A 23398-nucleotide genomic window follows, 5' to 3' on the forward strand; every position below is an offset into this window, starting at 1 on the left:
CCCTTAACCATGTCACTGCCATTAGTACACTTTGCCCCTAGGAGAGACTGACCCCTTAACCCTGTCACTGCCAGTAGTACACTTTGCCCCTAGGAGAGACTGACCCCTTAACCCTGTCACTGCCATTAGTACACTTTGCCCCTAGGAGGGACTGACCCCTTAACCATGTCACTGCCATTAGTACACTTTGCCTCTGGGAGGGACTGACCCCTTAACCCTGTCACTGCCATTAGTACACTTTGCCCCTAGGAGGGACTGACCCCTTAACCATGTCACTGCCATTAGTACACTTTGCCCCTAGGAGAGACTGGCCCCTTAACCATGTCACTGCCATTAGTACACTTTGCCCCTAGGAGAGACTGACCCCTTAACCCTGTCACTGCCATTAGTACACTTTGCCCCTACGGGGGACTGACCCCTTAACCATGTCTCTGCCATTAGTACACTTTGCCCCTACGGGGGACTGACCCCTTAACCCTGTCACTGCCATTAGTACACTTTGCCCCTACGGGGGACTGACCCCTTAACCATGTCTCTGCCATTAGTACACTTTGCCCCTACGGGGGACTGACCCCTTAAACATTTCACTTTTTTGTCGTGTTTTGAAGCAGGGGGTCTCCAGAGCTGAACCCCCATTCATTTCCGTTCCGGGGATACTTACCCTCCGTAGGGGGTGCCGGTCTCCACTCGGCTAGCAGGGGGTTCACGTAATGGCGGCGTTTCAAAGTTCCCGTTTCCCTGCCGGCCAATAGGAAGCCGTGACAGCGTGGGGTTGGGCTTTCCTATTGGCCCGCGTGACGCCCGGAGCTGGAATGAATGGGGTTTTGCTCCGTAGACCCCCCCCCCCCCCCCGCATCAAGCCTGTGATCAAAACGGAGTATGTCTACTAAACGGGTCTTCAGGGTGTTGCTTTTCAGCCTCTAAGGAAGACGGGGGGATCAGTAGTGCTGGAGGTTGGCGGTCCTGACTTTGTGACCCAGAGTAGGAAGCCGGCTCCGCGCGCGCACATACTAACGTGCCCCCCCCACCCCACCCCTGTCGCAGCACCACTCCTCAGGTACTGAGCCCGACGATACCCGCTCCCGCCAACGCACTGCCCCGTCGGAGCTCCCGCCTCTTCACCAGCGACAGCTCCACCACCAAGGTAAGACGCTCCCACGTGGGCCGGACCAGTACCCTGCCCGCCACCCTGTCCCCGAGAACCCTACCGCACAGAGCGTGCATGGCCTCTACCCAGAATCCTTTGCACTCGGCAGTGCTGAGCCGGTGTGCAGCCGAGGTATACAAGGGGGGGCCCTGTTAGTCCCGCTTGGTAAACCTGTAGAAAAGGACACTTGTAAAGCACGTTTTTGGAAGCGTGTACAGGACAATAGACAGGCGGTAGGTATTAGTAGGAATTGTGTGTGTGTGTGTGTGTGTGTGTGTGTGTGTGTCTCCCGTACTAAATATTCATTTATTACACAGGGATACTATAAACTAAGTTTTTATGAAGAGAAAATACAAAATGGATCACAAGATAGATCAGGAGTCACGTGTGCGAGCGTGTGCAGTGTCTGAGCATGTGATCACTGGGTGTGCGAGCGTGTGCAGTGTCTGAGCGTGTGATCACTGGGTGTGCGAGCGTGTGCAGTGTCTGAGCGTGTGATTACTGGGTGTGTGAGCGTGTGCAGTGTCTGAGGATGTGATCACTGGGTGTGCGAGCGTGTGCAGTGTCTGAGCGTGTGATCACTGGGTGTGCGAGCGTGTGCAGTGTCTGAGCGTGTGATTACTGGGTGTGTGAGCGTGTGCAGTGTCTGAGCATGTGATCACTGGGTGTGCGAGCGTGTGCAGTGTCTGAGCGTTTGATCACTGGGTGTGCGAGCATGTGCAGTGTCTGAGGATGTGATCACTGGGTGTGCGAGCGTGTGCAGTGTCTGAGCGTGTGATCACTGGGTGTGCGAGCGTGTGCAGTGTCTGAGGATGTGATCACTGGGTGTGCGAGCGTGTGCAGTGTCTGAGGATGTGATCACTGGGTGTGCGAGCGTGTGCAGTGTCTGAGCGTGTGATCACTGGGTGTGCGAGCGTGTGCAGTGTCTGAGCGTGTGATCACTGGGTGTGCGAGCGTGTGCAGTGTCTGAGCGTGTGATCACTGGGTGTGCGAGCGTGTGCAGTGTCTGAGCGTGTGATCACTGGGTGTGTGAGCGTGTGCAGTGTCTGAGCATGTGGTCACTGGGTGTGCGAGCGTGTGCAGTGTCTGAGCGTGTGATCACTGGGTGTGCGAGGGTGTGCAGTGTCTGAGCGTGTGATCACTGGGTGTGCGAGTGTGTGCAGTGTCTGAGCATGTGGTCACTGGGTGTGCGAGCGTGTGCAGTGTCTGAGCGTGTGATCACTGGGTGTGCGAGCGTGTGCAGTATCTGAGCATGTGGTCACTGGGTGTGTGAGCGTGTGCAGTGTCTGAGCGTGTGATCACTGGGTGTGCGAGCGTGTGCAGTGTCTGAGCATGTGATCACTGGGTGTGCGAGCGTGTGCAGTGTCTGAGCGTGTGATCACTGGGTGTGCGAGCGTGTGCAGTGTCTGAGCGTGTGATCACTGGGTGTGCGAGCGTGTGCAGTGTCTGAGCATGTGGTCACTGGGTGTGCGAGCGTGTGCAGTGTCTGAGCATGTGATCACTGGGTGTGCGAGCGTGTGCAGTGTCTGAGCATGTGATCACTGGGTGTGCGAGCGTGTGCAGTGTCTGAGCATGTGATCACTGGGTGTGCGAGCGTGTGCAGTGTCTGAGCGTGTGATCACTGGGTGTGCGAGCGTGTGCAGTGTCTGAGCGTGTGATCACTGGGTGTGCGAGCGTGTGCAGTGTCTGAGGATGTGATCACTGGGTGTGCGAGCGTGTGCAGTGTCTGAGCGTGTGATCACTGGGTGTGCGAGCGTGTGCAGTGTCTGAGCGTGTGATCACTGGATGTGCGAGCGTGTGCAGTGTCTGAGCGTGTGATCACTGGGTGTGTGAGCGTGTGCAGTGTCTGAGGATGTGATCACTGGGTGTGCGAGCGTGTGCAGTGTCTGAGGATGTGATCACTGGGTGTGCGAGCATGTGCAGTGTCTGAGGATGTGATCACTGGGTGTGCGAGCGTGTGCAGTGTCTGAGCGTGTGATCACTGGGTGTGCGAGCGTGTGCAGTGTCTGAGCATGTGATCACTGGGTGTGCGAGCATGTGCAGTGTCTGAGCATGTGATCACTGGGTGTGTGAGCGTGTGCAGTGTCTGAGCATGTGGTCACTGGGTGTGCGAGCGTGTGCAGTGTCTGAGCGTGTGATCACTGGGTGTGCGAGCGTGTGCAGTGTCTGAGCGTGTGATCACTGGGTGTGCGAGCGTGTGCAGTGTCTGAGCATGTGATCACTGGGTGTGCGAGCGTGTGCAGTGTCTGAGCATGTGATCACTGGGTGTGCGAGCGTGTGCAGTGTCTGAGCATGTGATCACTGGGTGTGCGAGCGTGTGCAGTGTCTGAGCGTGTGATCACTGGGTGTGCGAGCGTGTGCAGTGTCTGAGCATGTGGTCACTGGGTGTGCGAGCGTGTGCAGTGTCTGAGCGTGTGATCACTGGGTGTGCGAGCGTGTGCAGTGTCTGAGCGTGTGATCACTGGGTGTGCGAGTGTGTGCAGTGTCTGAGCGTGTGATCACTGGGTGTGCGAGCGTGTGCAGTGTCTGAGCGTGTGATCACTGGGTGTGTGAGCGTGTGCAGTGTCTGAGGATGTGATCACTGGGTGTGCGAGCGTGTGCAGTATCTGAGCATGTGATCACTGGGTGTGCGAGCGTGTGCAGTGTCTGAGCGTGTGATCACTGGGTGTGCGAGCGTGTGCAGTGTCTGAGCGTGTGATCACTGGGTGTGCGAGCGTGTGCAGTGTCTGAGCGTGTGATCACTGGGTGTGCGAGTGTGTGCAGTGTCTGAGCGTGTGATCACTGGGTGTGCGAGCGTGTGCAGTGTCTGAGCGTGTGATCACTGGGTGTGCGAGCGTGTGCAGTGTCTGAGCGTGTGATCACTGGGTGTGCGAGCGTGTGCAGTGTCTGAGCATGTGGTCACTGGGTGTGCGAGCGTGTGCAGTGTCTGAGCATGTGGTCACTGGGTGTGCGAGCGTGTGCAGTGTCTGAGCATGTGATCACTGGGTGTGCGAGCGTGTGCAGTGTCTGAGCATGTGATCACTGGGTGTGCGAGCGTGTGCAGTGTCAGCATGTGATCACTGGGTGTGCGAGCGTGTGCAGTGTCTGAGCATGTGATCACTGGGTGTGCGAGCGTGTGCAGTGTCTGAGCATGTGATCACTGGGTGTGCGAGCGTGTGCAGTGTCTGAGCGTGTGATCACTGGGTGTGCGAGCGTGTGCAGTGTCAGCATGTGATCACTGGGTGTGCGAGCGTGTGCAGTGTCAGCATGTGATCACTGGGTGTGCGAGCGTGTGCAGTGTCAGCATGTGATCACTGGGTGTGCGAGCGTGTGCAGTGTCAGCATGTGATCACTGGGTGTGCGAGCGTGTGCAGTGTCTGAGCATGTGGTCACTGGGTGTGCGAGCGTGTGCAGTGTCTGAGCGTGTGATCACTGGGTGTGCGAGCGTGTGCAGTGTCTGAGCGTGTGATTACTGGGTGTGCGAGCGTGTGCAGTGTCTGAGCGTGTGATTACTGGGTGTGCGAGCGTGTGCAGTGTCTGAGCGTGTGATCACTGGGTGTGCGAGCGTGTGCAGTGTCTGAGCGTGTGATCACTGGGTGTGCGAGCGTGTGCAGTGTCTGAGCATGTGATCACTGGGTGTGCGAGCATGTGCAGTGTCTGAGGATGTGGTCACTGGGTGTGCGAGCGTGTGCAGTGTCTGAGCGTGTGATCACTGGGTGTGCGAGCATGTGCAGTGTCTGAGCATGTGATCACTGGGTGTGCGAGCGTGTGCAGTGTCTGAGCGTGTGATCACTGGGTGTGCGAGCGTGTGCAGTGTCTGAGCATGTGATCACTGGGTGTGCGAGCGTGTGCAGTGTCAGCATGTGATCACTGGGTGTGCGAGCGTGTGCAGTGTCAGCATGTGATCACTGGGTGTGCGAGCGTGTGCAGTGTCAGCATGTGATCACTGGGTGTGCGAGCGTGTGCAGTGTCTGAGCGTGTGATCACTGGGTGTGCGAGCATGTGCAGTGTCAGCATGTGATCACTGGGTGTGCGAGCGTGTGCAGTGTCTGAGCATGTGGTCACTGGGTGTGCGAGCGTGTGCAGTGTCTGAGCATGTGATCACTGGGTGTGCGAGCGTGTGCAGTGTCAGCATGTGATCACTGGGTGTGCGAGCGTGTGCAGTGTCAGCATGTGATCACTGGGTGTGCGAGCATGTGCAGTGTCAGCATGTGGTCACTGGGTGTGCGAGCGTGTGCAGTGTCTGAGCATGTGGTCACTGGGTGTGCGAGCATGTGCAGTGTCTGAGCATGTGGTCACTGGGTGTGCGAGCGTGTGCAGTGTCTGAGCGTGTGATCACTGGGTGTGCGAGCGTGTGCAGTGTCTGAGCGTGTGATTACTGGGTGTGCGAGCGTGTGCAGTGTCTGAGCGTGTGATTACTGGGTGTGCGAGCGTGTGCAGTGTCTGAGCGTGTGATTACTGGGTGTGCGAGCGTGTGCAGTGTCTGAGCGTGTGATCACTGGGTGTGCGAGCGTGTGCAGTGTCTGAGCATGTGGTCACTGGGTGTGCGAGCGTGTGCAGTATCTGAGCATGTGATTACTGGGTGTGTGAGCGTGTGCAGTGTCTGAGCATGTGATCACTGGGTGTGCGAGCATGTGCAGTGTCTGAGGATGTGGTCACTGGGTGTGCGAGCGTGTGCAGTATCTGAGCATGTGATTACTGGGTGTGTGAGCGTGTGCAGTGTCTGAGGATGTGATCACTGGGTGTGCGAGCATGTGCAGTGTCAGCATGTGATCACTGGGTGTGCGAGCATGTGCAGTGTCTGAGCATGTGATCACTGGGTGTGCGAGCGTGTGCAGTGTCTGAGCATGTGATCACTGGGTGTGCGAGCGTGTGCAGTGTCTGAGCATGTGATCACTGGGTGTGCGAGCATGTGCAGTGTCTGAGGATGTGGTCACTGGGTGTGCGAGCGTGTGCAGTGTCTGAGCGTGTGATCACTGGGTGTGCGAGCGTGTGCAGTGTCAGCATGTGATCACTGGGTGTGCGAGCGTGTGCAGTGTCAGCATGTGATCACTGGGTGTGCGAGCGTGTGCAGTGTCTGAGCGTGTGATCACTGGGTGTGCGAGCGTGTGCAGTGTCTGAGCATGTGATCACTGGGTGTGCGAGCATGTGCAGTGTCAGCATGTGGTCACTGGGTGTGCGAGCGTGTGCAGTGTCTGAGCATGTGGTCACTGGGTGTGCGAGCATGTGCAGTGTCTGAGCATGTGGTCACTGGGTGTGCGAGCGTGTGCAGTGTCTGAGCATGTGGTCACTGGGTGTGCGAGCATGTGCAGTGTCTGAGCGTGTGATCACTGGGTGTGCGAGCGTGTGCAGTGTCTGAGCGTGTGATTACTGGGTGTGCGAGCGTGTGCAGTGTCTGAGCATGTGATCACTGGGTGTGCGAGCATGTGCAGTGTCTGAGGATGTGGTCACTGGGTGTGCGAGCGTGTGCAGTGTCTGAGCGTGTGATCACTGGGTGTGCGAGCGTGTGCAGTGTCTGAGCATGTGATCACTGGGTGTGCGAGCATGTGCAGTGTCAGCATGTGATCACTGGGTGTGCGAGCGTGTGCAGTGTCTGAGCATGTGGTCACTGGGTGTGCGAGCGTGTGCAGTGTCTGAGCGTGTGGTCACTGGGTGTGCGAGCATGTGCAGTGTCAGCATGTGATCACTTGGTGTGCGAGCGTGTGCAGTGTCTGAGCATGTGATCACTGGGTGTGCGAGCATGTGCAGTGTCAGCATGTGATCACTTGGTGTGCGAGCGTGTGCAGTGTCTGAGCATGTGATCACTGGGTGTGCGAGCGTGTGCAGTGTCTGAGCGTGTGATCACTGGGTGTGCGAGCATGTGCAGTGTCAGCATGTGATCACTGGGTGTGCGAGCGTGTGCAGTGTCTGAGCATGTGGTCACTGGGTGTGCGAGCGTGTGCAGTGTCTGAGCGTGTGGTCACTGGGTGTGCGAGCATGTGCAGTGTCAGCATGTGATCACTTGGTGTGCGAGCGTGTGCAGTGTCTGAGCATGTGATCACTGGGTGTGCGAGCATGTGCAGTGTCAGCATGTGATCACTTGGTGTGCGAGCGTGTGCAGTGTCTGAGCATGTGATCACTGGGTGTGCGAGCGTGTGCAGTGTCTGAGCGTGTGATCACTGGGTGTGCGAGCGTGTGCAGTGTCAGCATGTGATCACTGGGTGTGTGAGCATGTGCAGTGTCTGAGGATGTGATCACTGGGTGTGCGAGCATGTGCAGTGTCAGCATGTGATCACTGGGTGTGCGAGCGTGTGCAGTGTCTGAGGATGTGGTCACTGGGTGTGCGAGCGTGTGCAGTGTCAGCATGTGATCACTGGGTGTGCGAGCATGTGCAGTGTCTGAGCATGTGATCACTGGGTGTGCGAGCGTGTGCAGTGTCTGAGCATGTGATCACTGGGTGTGCGAGCGTGTGCAGTGTCTGAGCATGTGATCACTGGGTGTGCGAGCGTGTGCAGTGTCTGAGCGTGTGATCACTGGGTGTGCGAGCGTGTGCAGTGTCTGAGGATGTGATCACTGGGTGTGCGAGCGTGTGCAGTGTCTGAGCGTGTGATCACTGGGTGTGCGAGCGTGTGCAGTGTCTGAGCGTGTGATCACTGGGTGTGCGAGCGTGTGCAGTGTCTGAGCGTGTGATCACTGGGTGTGCGAGCGTGTGCAGTGTCAGCATGTGGTCACTGGGTGTGTGAGCATGTGCAGTGTCAGCATGTGATCACTGGGTGTGCGAGCATGTGCAGTGTCTGAGCGTGTGATCACTGGGTGTGCGAGCATGTGCAGTGTCTGAGCGTGTGATTACTGGGTGTGCGAGCGTGTGCAGTGTCTGAGCATGTGATCACTGGGTGTGCGAGCGTGTGCAGTGTCAGCATGTGATCACTGGGTGTGCGAGCATGTGCAGTGTCTGAGCGTGTGATCACTGATTGTGCGAGCATGTGCAGTGTCAGCATGTGATCACTGGGTGTGCGAGCGTGTGCAGTGTCTGAGCATGTGATCACTGGGTGTGCGAGCGTGTGCAGTGTCTGAGCGTGTGATCACTGGGTGTGCGAGCATGTGCAGTGTCAGCATGTGATCACTGGGTGTGCGAGCGTGTGCAGTGTCAGCATGTGATCACTGGGTGTGCGAGCATGTGCAGTGTCTGAGCGTGTGATCACTGGGTGTGCGAGCATGTGCAGTGTCAGCATGTGATCACTGGGTGTGCGAGCATGTGCAGTGTCAGCATGTGATCACTGGGTGTGCGAGCATGTGCAGTGTCTGAGCGTGTGATCACTGGGTGTGCGAGCGTGTGCAGTGTCAGCATGTGATCACTGGGTGTGCGAGCGTGTGCAGTGTCAGCATGTGATCATTGGGTGTGCGAGCATGTGCAGTGTCAGCATGTGATCACTGGGTGTGCGAGCGTGTGCAGTGTCTGAGCATGTGATCACTGGGTGTGCGAGCGTGTGCAGTGTCTGAGCATGTGATCACTGGGTGTGCGAGCGTGTGCAGTGTCTGAGCGTGTGATCACTGGGTGTGCGAGCGTGTGCAGTGTCTGAGCATGTGATCACTGGGTGTGCGAGCGTGTGCAGTGTCTGAGCATGTGATCACTGGGTGTGCGAGCGTGTGCAGTGTCTGAGCATGTGATCACTGGGTGTGCGAGCGTGTGCAGTGTCTGAGGATGTGATCACTGGGTGTGCGAGCGTGTGCAGTGTCTGAGCGTGTGATCACTGGGTGTGCGAGCGTGTGCAGTGTCTGAGCGTGTGATCACTGGGTGTGCGAGCGTGTGCAGTGTCTGAGCATGTGATCACTGGGTGTGCGAGCGTGTGCAGTGTCTGAGGATGTGATCACTGGGTGTGCGAGCGTGTGCAGTGTCTGAGCATGTGATCACTGGGTGTGCGAGCGTGTGCAGTGTCAGCATGTGATCACTGGGTGTGCGAGCGTGTGCAGTGTCTGAGCGTGTGATCACTGGGTGTGCGAGCGTGTGCAGTGTCTGAGCGTGTGATCACTGGGTGTGCGAGCGTGTGCAGTGTCTGAGCGTGTGATCACTGGGTGTGCGAGCGTGTGCAGTGTCTGAGCATGTGATCACTGGGTGTGCGAGCGTGTGCAGTGTCTGAGCGTGTGATCACTGGGTGTGCGAGCGTGTGCAGTGTCAGCATGTGATCACTGGGTGTGCGAGCATGTGCAGTGTCTGAGCGTGTGATCACTGGGTGTGCGAGCGTGTGCAGTGTCTGAGGATGTGATCACTGGGTGTGCGAGCGTGTGCAGTGTCTGAGCGTGTGATCACTGGGTGTGCGAGCGTGTGCAGTGTCTGAGCGTGTGATCACTGGGTGTGCGAGCGTGTGCAGTGTCTGAGCATGTGATCACTGGGTGTGCGAGCGTGTGCAGTGTCTGAGCATGTGGTCACTGGGTGTGCGAGCATGTGCAGTGTCTGAGCATGTGATCACTGGGTGTGCGAGCGTGTGCAGTGTCTGAGCGTGTGATCACTGGGTGTGCGAGCGTGTGCAGTGTCTGAGCATGTGATCACTGGGTGTGCGAGCGTGTGCAGTGTCTGAGCATGTGATCACTGGGTGTGCGAGCGTGTGCAGTGTCTGAGCGTGTGATCACTGGGTGTGCGAGCGTGTGCAGTGTCTGAGCGTGTGATCACTGGGTGTGCGAGCGTGTGCAGTGTCTGAGCGTGTGATTACTGGGTGTGTGAGCGTGTGCAGTGTCTGAGGATGTGATCACTGGGTGTGCGAGCGTGTGCAGTGTCAGCATGTGATCACTGGGTGTGCGAGCATGTGCAGTGTCTGAGCATGTGATCACTGGGTGTGCGAGCGTGTGCAGTGTCTGAGCATGTGGTCACTGGGTGTGCGAGCATGTGCAGTGTCAGCATGTGATCACTGGGTGTGCGAGCGTGTGCAGTGTCTGAGGATGTGATCACTGGGTGTGCGAGCGTGTGCAGTGTCTGAGCATGTGATCACTGGGTGTGCGAGCGTGTGCAGTGTCTGAGCATGTGATCACTGGGTGTGTGAGCGTGTGCAGTGTCTGAGCATGTGATCACTGGGTGTGCGAGCGTGTGCAGTGTCTGAGCATGTGATCACTGGGTGTGCGAGCGTGTGCAGTGTCTGAGCATGTGATCACTGGGTGTGCGAGCATGTGCAGTGTCTGAGCGTGTGATCACTGGGTGTGCGAGCGTGTGCAGTGTCTGAGCATGTGATCACTGGGTGTGCGAGCGTGTGCAGTGTCTGAGCATGTGATCACTGGGTGTGCGAGCGTGTGCAGTGTCTGAGCATGTGATCACTGGGTGTGCGAGCATGTGCAGTGTCTGAGCGTGTGATCACTGGGTGTGCGAGCGTGTGCAGTGTCTGAGCATGTGATCACTGGGTGTGCGAGCGTGTGCAGTGTCTGAGCGTGTGATCACTGGGTGTGCGAGCGTGTGATCACTGGGTGTGTGAGCGTGTGCAGTGTCTGAGCGTGTGATCACTGGGTGTGCGAGCGTGTGCAGTGTCTGAGGATGTGATCACTGGGTGTGCGAGCGTGTGCAGTGTCTGAGCATGTGGTCACTGGGTGTGTGAGCGTGTGCAGTGTCTGAGCATGTGATCACTGGGTGTGCGAGCGTGTGCAGTGTCTGAGGATGTGATCACTGGGTGTGCGAGCGTGTGCAGTGTCTGAGCATGTGATCACTGGGTGTGCGAGCGTGTGCAGTGTCTGAGCATGTGGTCACTGGGTGTGTGAGCGTGTGCAGTGTCTGAGCATGTGATCACTGGGTGTGCGAGCGTGTGCAGTGTCTGAGCATGTGATCACTGGGTGTGCGAGCGTGTGCAGTGTCTGAGCATGTGATTACTGGGTGTGCGAGCGTGTGCAGTGTCTGAGCGTGTGATCACTGGGTGTGTGAGCATGTGCAGTGTCAGCATGTGATCACTGGGTGTGCGAGCGTGTGCAGTGTCTGAGCGTGTGATCACTGGGTGTGTGAGCGTGTGCAGTGTCTGAGCATGTGATCACTGGGTGTGCGAGCGTGTGCAGTGTCTGAGCATGTGATCACTGGGTGTGTGAGCGTGTGCAGTGTCTGAGCATGTGATCACTGGGTGTGCGAGCGTGTGCAGTGTCTGAGCATGTGATCACTGGGTGTGTGAGCATGTGCAGTGTCTGAGCATGTGATCACTGGGTGTGCGAGCGTGTGCAGTGTCAGCATGTGATCACTGGGTGTGCGAGCATGTGCAGTGTCAGCATGTGATCACTGGGTGTGCGAGCGTGTGCAGTGTCTGAGCATGTGGTCACTGGGTGTGCGAGCATGTGCAGTGTCTGAGCATGTGATCACTGGGTGTGCGAGCGTGTGCAGTGTCTGAGCATGTGATCACTGGGTGTGCGAGCATGTGCAGTGTCTGAGCATGTGGTCACTGGGTGTGCGAGCATGTGCAGTGTCTGAGCATGTGGTCACTGGGTGTGCGAGCGTGCGATCAGTGCGCGCGCGCGATCAGTGCGTGCGCGCGATCAGTGCGTGTGATCAGTGTGTGCGAGCATGTGCAGTGTCTGAGCGTGTAAGTGCAAACTGCGGGCGTGCTCACGTTCCTGCTTTTCCCCTTCTCACTGGCAGGAAAACAGCAAGAAGCTAAAGATGAAATTCCCCCCGAAAATCCCCAACCGCAAAACCAAGAGCAAAACCATCAAAGGGGGCATGATCCAGCCCAACATGAACGACAGCCTGGAGATCAGCAAGCTGGAGTCCTCCATCATCTCGGAGGGGAGGATCTGCAGCGCGGCCCCCCAGATCCAAGCACTGAGCATACAGAAGGCAGCGGCAGGTGAGGGGGGGCAGAGCCAGGTGTGTGTCACTACGCCAGGGGGGCTCAACTCCACTCCTCACCCCCAACAGGTCAAGTTTTAAGGATATCCCTGCTTCAGCGCAGGTCTTCAACTGAGCCACTAATTGAGCCACCTGTGCTGATGCTGGGATATCCTTAACACCTGACCTGTTGGGGGGTCTTGAGCACCCCTGCCCTACGCTGCCAGAGGGTCCGGGAGAGAGATATCCGTGCATGTCTAATTGTTATGTTGCTATACATTGTTGCCCGAGTTTGGGGTTGCCTTGGAAGACTACCATACCTTAATTAGTTCCTGTCATGTACGGCACCCAGCGAGCGCGCGAGCTGCATGCGGGGCAAGGGTTAATAGTCGCGCTCGTAAGCGCTCTCACTTTTCACCTCTGCTGAGGTCCCTCAAATGGACAATATCTCTTCTACAGGGCAAACGTTAATATACAACCCGCAAGCTGCCCCACTCTTCGCCCCCGCTAAGGTCCCTCAAATGAGTTGTATCTCTCCTAAATCCGCCCCAATATGCCACCGTCACGAACAGCACACACGTGAGCACGTGACTGAGACATGCAACCAGGGTGAATACACACGGCTACTCTAGCCAACCCGCCTTTCTCCTCCGCAACGAAGCAGTGAGTTAATATTAACCCCTTACTCAATTGCAAATCATATCTATCCACTGCCACCACCTGGGGTATGCAAATAAGAGATGTCAAATTAATATTTGCCTGGGTCCCTGGCCCCTTTTTATTATAGAAAAAAAACTATGCACTTTAGCACACAAATCAGTTGTAGCAAAATGTGTCAGAAAACGTAAATACTCTCCCTACTCCCTAGAGCGTGCAACAGTTCATTCAGAGCCCAAAGCATCACTTATTTATATATAAAAATACAGTGCTTAGGTTACAGAAAAAGGATTACGAATACATACAATTACAATAAAATGCAGGACAGCTTCTTAAAATAAAAGGGGTAACATATATAAAAGAAAACCTATACATTACCAAATGCCATAGATTTTCCCAAGCGAGGCCACTGGTTCAGAATATAAGAAATCGCTTATTTGGTCCCAAATACCCCTCTGTTGAGATCTGATCTTCATAATCTTTTCTCAGACTTAAATATTCTTTCTTCCCATGTAAGCCACATAAACCCACCCCCTGTCGTAAATCAGCTGGGAGATTGGCGGTTTTTCGACAGAGGGAAAAAAATACGACGTTTTAATCTTGTCTTAATATCTAAATGTACTCATAACTTTCCTTAACTAACACACACGTGAGTCACATCCAATACATTCAGGCACTCAGTGCGGACTCGGCAAGACTAAATATAACCATCTTAATCCTAAATTTAAGTGACAAATTAATATCTGTCCCTTATTATCTCTTAAGCATACAGTGTGTGATGTCAGAACGTGCCCCTTATGACACGGTTACAGATTTTTTACTTTTATTATGCAGAGGAAATGACCTCACAGGATAATCTAATTTTTTAATAAAGTCACTCTTGGTTTGATACCATCTGTAGCCACGCCCCTGGCCATCCATAAACCCCCTGCAGAGAATGTGTTGAAGCTTCGCTGTAAAAGAATCGGGTTTAGAACGGTTGTCACAGGGGCCGTATTTTATTCCTACCTCTGCCCTTATCTAGACAATTTCGGCACCATGCAACCCATCTGGCCCTTTTGAAGTTCTGTTTCAACCCCAGCACCCACCCATGACAAGTCTGGGCTTGTCATAAACCCAATATATATTGTATTTGTAACTTAAAGCTGTAGCTCGTTAACCCCTTAAGCACCAAATGGATTCAAATACATAATATCTCATGACATTATCCTGACCGTTCCTATTTCAAGGGGCTGTTCAACATGGCGGGTCCAAAAATACCTCTCGGTACATCCGTTCTTTTAGGAAGACCCAATCCCCTCCTTGAAGTAACCATTTTTACTTATGCGTCTTCTGATAAATGACGAGATGAGGCTGCCGTCGGCGCGAAAATTCAACAACATCTGCTACTTCTGTGTTATCAGATGTATGTTGAATGGCGACTGCAGGCGTACGTAGCCAACCAATGACAGACGCTTGCGAGCCTCGCTCGACTGAGACAGGTCGCACAGTCACTGGGGCCAACCGTGCTTCCGCTGCAGCAAAGGATTCTGGGTAGTGTGCACTCAGCGTGTCACTTTTTTTTTTTTTCTTCACTTGAACGCGGGTTCGTGCCTGCCGTATGGCACAGCATGGGTTAAAGAAGGGTACGGCCTGCAAACCCAACCCGCGGCGGCTGCTTCAACTTTTTGGGCATCGTCCCCGTCAGGTTGGTTGCTGGCCGGGCGTCGTGAAGCTTGTCGTGGCTACGACCAGACATAGAGTAAGTTACGTCAAGTAAGAAAGGGACCAAGAACCCTCCCGGCTCAGACCTGAACTGGGACCTCAAGCGTTCTTCGCCGTTGCTCACTTTGTTCACTCGCCATAACTTGTGTACATGGTTGGCAGAAACCGTGCGCAGCTAATGACTTGACATGGGCCTTTTGGGACTGACCTCGGGCCGTGACCCGTAACCCGGGAAACAGAAGAGTGCTCTTCCATTCCCCTACACGTCTGAAGGCGTTTTGCGCTCCATTGGGAACGCAGGGCGCCAAACGAACCTGAAAGATAAGCTTTTTCCTTGGGCACGACGTTGCTCTCTGGAGGACCGCGTGACTGGGTGCTCAAAGGGTTAGAGACATTGGATGCAGGCTGTGAAGTCCCACCTTCCCCTTATTCTGCCTTCTTCTTCTTCCCAGAAGGTTTGATGAGCCTCCTGCGGGACATGGGGAAGGGCTACGTGGCCCTGTGCTCGTACAACTGCAAGGAAGCCATCAACATCCTGAGCCATCTGCCGTCCCACCACTACAGCACGGGCTGGGTGCTGTGTCAGATCGGCAGGGCCTACTTCGAGCTGGCCGAGTACCTGCAGGTAGGACTCCGAGAAACCCTTCTGCCTCGGAGGATGGGGGGAAGGGGAGGATAAGATCGATGATGAACCCTGCTTCCTCCCCTCACTCGCCTTCTGCGGTCTGCAACTCGCTCCCCAACCAGCGCCAAAGCTCTGGTTGATTCCAGGAGACTTCTGGGTGACGCCATGGCGTGATGTCAGGTGGACCTCCATGTATGTATAGCTCACTCACATGGTCAGCGAGTGGTTCAAGCAGTGCGGTTATTCAGAGTAGCCAACGCATCCAGGGACCCTCATTGATGTATCCATCAGGGCCAGATCAAGAGAGGAGGACAGGTGGAAGGGAGGTCCCACATATGAAAGAAAGGAGACTGATAGTGCAGATTGCTTTATAATAGAAAAACAAGACGGTAATACACTTGCATGCAAATGCAGGCGTCGAGACCCCCCAGGGTCTAAGTCAGGATTAGACGCCGCACTTCCTCTCCCGCCGGCGCTCCAACGGTAACAGGGAACATTAGTCAGTGCCCGGGACAGAGGAACCAATCCTCGGCTGAGAATACCTCCCAGAATATCCACCAACAGTCGAGTGGTCCTTCCAAGCGCCTTGTGTAGCTCCCCCCCCCCCCCTGCGCGTTTCGCTTTTTCAAGCTTCCTCAGGGGCTAAGGAAAATGAATCCCCGAGGAAGCTTGAAAAAGCGAAATCGTCTCCGCTGAGAGTTGGTTCCTCTGTCCCCGGCGTTGAGCGGCGCAGTTCTGAACTCCTGGGACCTCCCCGTTCCTGAGATACTTCCTGTGTGTTACTGGTTTTTATAGGGCAGGGGTGGGCCACTCACTGGTCAGGTTTTCAGGATATCCCTGCTTCAGCACGGGGTGCGCCCTCTGTGTTGAAGCAGGGATATCCTGGAGGTGGCCCTAGAGGACTGGAGTTGCCGACCCCTGCTGTTTTTTTTAGGGGATTGAAATGACCGTCCAGTAGGAAGCCACCAGTGACGTTGCAGCTTCCTGTCGGCCTACGCCTGCCAGATGTCCTTTCATTTCCATGACTCATCCCGGAGAGGTGTCGAGACGGGTCATTGTCCCGTGTTTCAACGCCGGAACTTTAAAACGACCAATGAAATCGCCCATAAAAAAAAACCCGTGACCGGTTTTCCACGCGAGTGTAATAGTTCCCTTCCCCGGCAGATGTCGCCTTACTAGATGGTTACAACAATATAGACGGGACACTCCCTGGTCATCTCCTAATCCCACGATACTCCCCACAAGCGTGACGCAGCACGCGTCTTTTCCCCGCCAAAGCACAGAGATGTCAGCGGTCGGGCGAGAGACACCGCTCCGCTCGACGCATCGTTCGTCGGTCATTATGACGTCCCACTTTCATTCTGGATTTCGGTGTCCCGTCTTGTAAAAACGTAAACGTGGCAACCCTATGTTGGCCAGAGATTTGGCGGCCATTTTGTTTCCCCTGGAGAACGTTTTTTTACATTTTATTTTGAACCCACTAACTTCACCGCTGAGAGTCTCGGGAACCAGGGCGGGAGCTGAGAATGGCGCGGTTCACCCCGGTGAATATATCTACACCAGTCGAAAACCTTACAGTATAGCTTTTGTGTGCCCTTTGAACTTTAAAAAAAAATGGCGTCTCATAGAGTAAGGTGATTGGCCGTCACTAAATGTTACTTGGACAAGCCCCGATCACCACCTGGCGGTCCGCGGTGCTGCCCGAGTCTCCCACAGGTGCCATGCTGAGTGGCTTGGTGGCGCTCTACCTTGTTGGCCATGGACGAGCCCTACTTCGGGGGTCCTAGTTACACGGGGGGGCGTTGCCTGAGCGTCGGTGTCCTGTCGTCCTCTCCCTCAGGCGGAGCACGTCTTCTCCGAGGTGAGGAGGATGGAGAATTACCGGGTCGAGGGCATGGAGATCTACTCCACCACCCTCTGGCACCTGCAGAAGGACGTGGCGTTGTCGGTGCTCTCCAAGGACCTCACCGACATGGACAAGAACTCGCCGGAGGTACCTTCCAGTCCTGGGGAGGCTGAACGCTGGGGATGGGGGGGGGGAGCTGGTCTCTGAAGTGGGAGCATGTAAGGCTTGTAACACTGCTGGTGGTCTCCCTGTCCCCCAGGCTTGGTGCGCGGCGGGGAACTGCTTCAGTTTGCAGAGAGAACACGACATCGCCATCAAGTTCTTCCAGAGAGCCATTCAGGTGGACCCGGGCTACGCGTACGCCTTCACCCTCCTGGGGCACGAGTTCGTGCTGACCGAGGAGCTGGACAAAGCCCTCGCCTGCTTCAGGAACGCCATCCGGGTGAACACCCGCCATTACAACGCGTGGTGAGTACCCTTCTCCCCCCCTTCCCCCCCCCCCCGCCATTACAACACGTCATGAGTGTCTCCTCCCCCGCCCCCCATTACATCGCGCGGTGTGTGTCTTGTCTTCCTCCCCCATTACACTGCGCTGTGTTCCCTCCAGTACAACGCGCCGTGCGGAAGGGGCGGGGAGGGGGAGGCGCTTTGTGTGCGAGGTGGGGGGGGAGCACGTTTGCGGGCCGAGTGGTGGAAGCGGGGGGAGCGCGTTGGGTGCGTGGCGAGCGGGGGGAGCGCGTTGGGTGCGGGGCGAGTGGGGGGGGAAGGGCGTTGCGTATTGGACGTGCGTGGGAAACGCATCATGTGTTGGGCGTGACGAGAACGTTTGCGCGGGGTGAACGATGGAAGCGCGTTGGGTGCAGGGTGAGCGGTGGGGAGCGCGTCTGGGACAGGGGGAAGCGCATTGCGTATGGCAGCGGTACGCAAACTGGGGGGCACAAGACTATTTACGGGGGCGCAGGCGGCGTGCGGCGAAACCTGGGGGCAGGCAGACGCTGTGCGCGGGAGGGTGAAGAAGCTCGAGCTCCGTGCTGCTGCTTCTCTGTGCTTGCTGTGGGGGCGGGGCCTTGCTGCGGGGGCGGGACCTTGCTGCGGGGGCGGGACCTTGCTGCGGGGGCGGGACCTTGCTGCAGGGGCGGGGCTTCTCTCTGCACACAGACTCTTCCTCCTCCTGTCTGTTTGCAGTAGCACACGGGGTACCGGAGCATGCTTGTACTTCCCCTCAGGTGAAAGTGTGTGACTGTTATGATTGTATGTTGTCTGTGTGTCTCTGTGTTGGTTGTGATTGTGTGTGTGTGTGGTGATTGTGTGTGTATTGTCTGTGTTGGTTCTGATTGTGTGTTGTGATTGAATGCAGCGGTGCGCAAACTGGGAGGTGTGCCCCCTTGAGGGGGATCAAGATTATTTAGAGGGGGTGCAGGCGGCGTGCGGTGAAACCTGGTGTGCGCGGGCCGGCAGACGCTGTGCGCGGGTGGGCCAAGAAGCTGTGCGCGGGCGGGCAGCTGAAGATGTGCACAGGCGGCCGAACAGGATAGTGCAGGTGGCGGCCACGTGATGGTGTGTGTGTGTGTGTGTGTGTGTGTGTGTGTGTGCGTGCGCACACACGGGGGCTTCAGAGGTACGGGGCGCTGTGATATCAAACGCCCCTCCTTCCGGTGTCTGCCCTGCAATAGCGCTGTGGTCCTGCTCTCCTCCGCTGGCAGCCTGCTTCGCTGCGATGCTCTGCGAGGGAAAGGGTCGGCTGCACCTATATCACTCACACTATGAATGTACAGAAATAATAATAAAAAAGTGAAAACACAACATTGAAAACGGGAATAAATAAATAATACATAATACTGTATGTAGGAGTGTGGATGACACTGGGGACAGCAAGACAAAGAGCGAGGAGAATAAAAAGGCAAATGGGAGAAGGAAAAAAGGGAACGGGAAGGAAAAAAAGAGGGAGGGGAGAGAGGGAGGGAGCAAAGAGGTGGATGAATGCCCCCCCAAATGATTGCCTTTGTGCACGTACGTTCTCCCAAGCTTGGCGCTTGGGGAGACAAGCAAAATTAACTTTGAAGCACGCTCAGCAGCAGTCAAACACACACAGCCACACAAACACAGAAACACATACACAGCCACACAAACGCATACAAAAATAGCCCCGATCCACCCCCCCCCGCTCGTGATTGCAAAATTATGCAGGACACCCTGCGCTCATGCTTGGAGAGTTGGTGATGTCACCGCGCTCCGTGGCAGCGTGGACGCAGCCTAATTTTGCAAGCGCGAGCTGTTGAAATAAGTATTTAGACATATTTGTATTTACATTGTATACCGTTTAATAAAGGGTTTTTTGTTTGTTTGTTTTTTCCCCATGTGATTTGATTACATCAGGCAGAGGGGATGGGGGGGGGGGCGAGAAATTTCATGGATGAAAAGGGGGGCTCAGCATCAAAAGTTTGCTCACCCCTGGCGTATGGGACGGGCGGGGGAAGTGGGTTGTGTGAGGCGGGGGGGGGAGCGCGTTAGGGTTGGGGGGAGCACGTTGCGTATGGGGCACGCGGGGGGAGCACATTATGTGCGAGATGGGGGGGGTGGGAGCATGTTGCACGCGGGGCGGGACCCTCTGCCTGACCCCCCCCACCACCCCGTATTTTTGCCGTTGCAGGTACGGCCTAGGGATGATTTACTACAAGCAGGAGAAGTTCAGCCTGGCCGAAATGCACTTCCAGAAAGCGCTCAAGATCAACCCTCAGAGCTCAGTCCTGCTGTGTCACATCGGGGTGGTGAGTGTGTCCGTCCCGTCACCACCTTCAGCCTTGACCCCCCGGAAAGGGACTATTAGCCACGGCTGTTTAGCCGCCACGGGGTTTTCGGCTCTGAGGCGTTGGCCGGAGGGGTTTGGGTTTTTATGGTGAGGGGTTTTTTTGGGGGGGTGAGGGGTTAAGGTTGGGAGCCCTGCCACAGAACATATCCTATTTTTGCACACGCGTGTCCCCTATCGTATCTTTATCCCGTCAGAATATCTGTTCAGAGAACATTTGAGACCTTTGTATTCTGCGGCTGCGTTTCTAAACCTCTGGGAGTAATAGGGTTTTAAGTTCAAATCCCTCGCCCGTGCGGTACAGCCACAGAAGATGCTGTGTTGTACGTGCTCGCGCGCGTGTAACGCACGGCGTTTGTGCAAAGTCACTAATGAAATCCCTTCTCGAGCCCCAAAAGTGGATTTCAATTCCTCTGTATGGAGTCGCATGTGCCTGCCGTTACCCAGAATCCTTTGCTGCAGTGGAAGGCCCGGTCTGGGTCTGGTTACGCCCCCGTGCGCAGCGTCACGTGGCAAAGCCGGTATAACCATCCTCACACTGAGACCCCGAAAAGGTTGTAAAAGCTGTCTGTGAGTGGGGTTGCGGGCTCTGCACTCCTGTAAACCCGGGCTGTGCTGAAATAGCTTATAGGGGGTCCCGTGTTACAGTGGGCCCGAAGTAGTGTGACTCGCTGTGAGCGCTCATTTGCATGTCATTACCCACAATCCCTGGCGGCAGTGTATGCGAAGAGATAATGGGGAAGGGCAGGGCGGCAGGCCCGTCTGAGCCGTGTGTATGTGCTCACACTGTGAGATTTATTTGCCAGACACATGCCACGCGAGCACACAGACGCGCGCCCAACCTCCCGACACGCGGCGTCCTGTAGCCTGGAACCTCGCCGGCGGGGAACTTGCTTTATATATTTGGCGAGGTCATGTTCACATTCATTTATGTTTATTTATGTTACTTCAATGTACTTGTTTATAATCATTTGAAAACATATACACCCGTGTGTGTGGCAGTGCAGAGACAGAGCTGTGTGTGTGTGTAGAGACAGAGCTGTGTGTGTGTGTGTGTGTGTGTGTGTGTGTGTAGAGACAGAGCTGTGTGTGTGTGGCAGTGCAGAGACAGAGCTGTGTACTTGTGTCTGTGCATTGACACACACACACACACACACACGCACACAGCTGTCTCTGCACTTCCACACACACACAGCTCTGTCTCTACACACACACACACACACACACACACACACAGCTCTGTCTCTACACACACACACACACACACACACAGCTCTGTCTCTGCACTGCCACACACACACACACACACACACACCTCTCTCTGCACTGCCACACACACACAGCTCTGTCTCTGCACTGCCACACACACACAGCTCTTTCTCTGCACTGCCACACACACACACACACACACACACACACACACACACTTGTCTCTGCACTGCCACACACACCCACGCACAGCTCTGTCTACGCACTGCCACACACACACACACCCACACACACACACAGCTCTGTCTCTGCACTGCCACACACACACACACACACACACCTCTCTCTGCACTGCCACACACACACACAGCTCTGTGTCTGCACTGCCACACACACTCACACAGCTCTGTCTCTGCACTTCCCCACACACACACACACACACACACACAGCTCTGTCTCTGCACTGCCACACAAACACACAGCTCTGTCTCTGCACTGCCACACACACAGCTCTGTCTCTGCACTGCCACACACACACAGCTCTGTCTCTGCACTGCCACACACACACACACACACACACACACAGCTCTCTCTGCACTGCCACACACACACACACAGCTCTGTCTCTGCACTGCCACACACACACAGCTCTTTCTCTGCACTGCCACACACACACACACACACACACACACACACACACACACTTGTCTCTGCACTGCCACACACACCCACGCACAGCTCTGTCTCCGCACTGCCACACACACAGACACACAGCTCTGTCTCTGCACTGCTACACACAGACACACAGCTCTGTCTCTGCACTGCCACACACACACACACACACACACACACACACAGCTCTGTCTCTGCACTGCCACACACACACACACACACACACATAGCTCTGTCTCTGCACTGCCACACACACACAGTTCTGTCTCTGCACTGCCACACACACACACACACACAGCTGTCTCTGCACGGCTACACACACAGCTCTGTCTCTGCACTGACACACACACACACAGCTCTGTCTCTGCACTGCCACACACACACACAGCTCTGTCTCTGCACTGACACACACACACACACAGCTCTGTCTCTGCACTGACACACACACACACAGCTCTGTCTCTGCACTGACACACACACACAGCTCTTTCTCTGCACTGCCACACACACACACACACAGCTGTCTCTGCACGGCTACACACACACACACACACACAGCTCTGTCTCTGCACTGTCACACACACACAGCTCTGTCTCTGCACTGCCACACACACCTGTCTCTGCACTGCCACACACACACACACAGCTCTGTCTCTACACTACCACACACACACAGCTCTGTCGCTGCACTGTCACACACACACACACACACACACAGCTCTGTCTCTGCACTGCCACACCCACACACACACCTGTCTCTGCACTGCCACACACACACACAGCTCTGTCTCTGCACTGCCACACACACACACACAGCTGTTTCTGCACTGACACACACACTCACACAGCTCTGTCTCTGCACTGCCACACATACACACAGCTCTGTCTCTGCACTGCCACACACACACACACAGCTGTCTCTGCAGTACTACACACACACAGCTCTGTCTCGGCACTGCCACACACACACACACACACACACAGCTCTATCTCTGCACTCGCGCACACACACATACAGCTCTGTCCCTGCACTCGCACACAGCTCTGTCTCGGCACTGCCACACACACACACACACACAGCTCTGTCTCGGCACTGCCACACACACACAGCTCTATCTCTGCACTGCCACACACACATACAGCTCTGTCTCTGCACTGTCCCACAGCTCTGTCCCTGCACTGACACACACAGAGCTCTGTCTCTGCTGTGCCACACACACAGGGGTGTGTGTGTGTGTGTACCGTGGTCACTATATATAATCTAACTTGTTTGTGTTTACACTATTTCCTCTCGCCCAGTAGATGCCTGCGAAACGTTCTTATTCCTTCACAGCACATTGTATTTCTCATGTTGGGCTCTTTTTAGTGTCTCTTCGTTTTTTCTTTTAGGCATTTTTAACAACATCTAAAAGTGACGCCTGAATCCCCGAACAAATTGAAAGACCACCCGCCCCGTAACGACCACCCGCCCCGTAGCGACCGCCGCTCCGGGATAATCCTTACTTTGTTTGCAGGGCCCCTGGCGGGGGGACAGCGGGGGTGGGGGGGAGGTGGTATATTTCCCCCGGGCGGATCTCGTGAGAACAGGAGCGTCCCGGTGTGTGTTTATTAACCCGGGCGCGTTTTGTTTGCGCAGGTCCAACACGCGCTGAAGAAATCCGAGAAGGCGTTGGAAACCCTGAATAAAGCCATTTCCATCGACCCCAAGAACCCGCTATGCAAATTCCACCGCGCCTCCATCTTGTTCGCCAACGAGAAGTACAAGGTGAGAAAGCCGACGGGGCGGCGGAGGAGAGCCGCGTGCCCCACCCCGGCGGCCCGTTCCCCCGACCCGCTGTAACGCCTCCGGTCCTATTGGATCCTCTGTGAAAAGAAAAAAAGACAGCGCACAACTCATAGCGTAAAATGTAAATGATATTGTGACCTATAAAAAGGGTGATATTAGATGCACGTACAGAAATTCCAATAGTTCCAACAGGGCATGTGAG

The 23398-nt window shown here is 55.5% G+C and overlaps 1 protein-coding gene across 2 annotated transcripts in view; it reads left to right on the forward strand.

Annotated features, from left to right (window-relative positions):
- Positions 1-23398, forward strand: part of CDC27 (cell division cycle 27) — a 46213-nt gene that overhangs the window by 19372 nt on the left and 3443 nt on the right. Inside the window, exons 10-16 of one of the 2 annotated variants that reach the window (XM_075584534.1) lie at positions 1045-1144; positions 11703-11910; positions 14708-14877; positions 16718-16870; positions 16983-17191; positions 19374-19491; positions 23047-23175. In XM_075584534.1, the coding sequence (XP_075440649.1) occupies positions 1045-1144; positions 11703-11910; positions 14708-14877; positions 16718-16870; positions 16983-17191; positions 19374-19491; positions 23047-23175 (1087 nt within the window). Of the gene's footprint in view, positions 1-1044; positions 1145-11702; positions 11911-14704; positions 14878-16717; positions 16871-16982; positions 17192-19373; positions 19492-23046; positions 23176-23398 lie in introns of both variants that reach the window. The other variant, XM_075584533.1, reaches the window with a different exon arrangement.

Source organism: Ascaphus truei, unplaced genomic scaffold (genome assembly GCF_040206685.1).
Source record: "Ascaphus truei isolate aAscTru1 unplaced genomic scaffold, aAscTru1.hap1 HAP1_SCAFFOLD_634, whole genome shotgun sequence".
Taxonomy (NCBI): domain Eukaryota; kingdom Metazoa; phylum Chordata; class Amphibia; order Anura; family Ascaphidae; genus Ascaphus; species Ascaphus truei.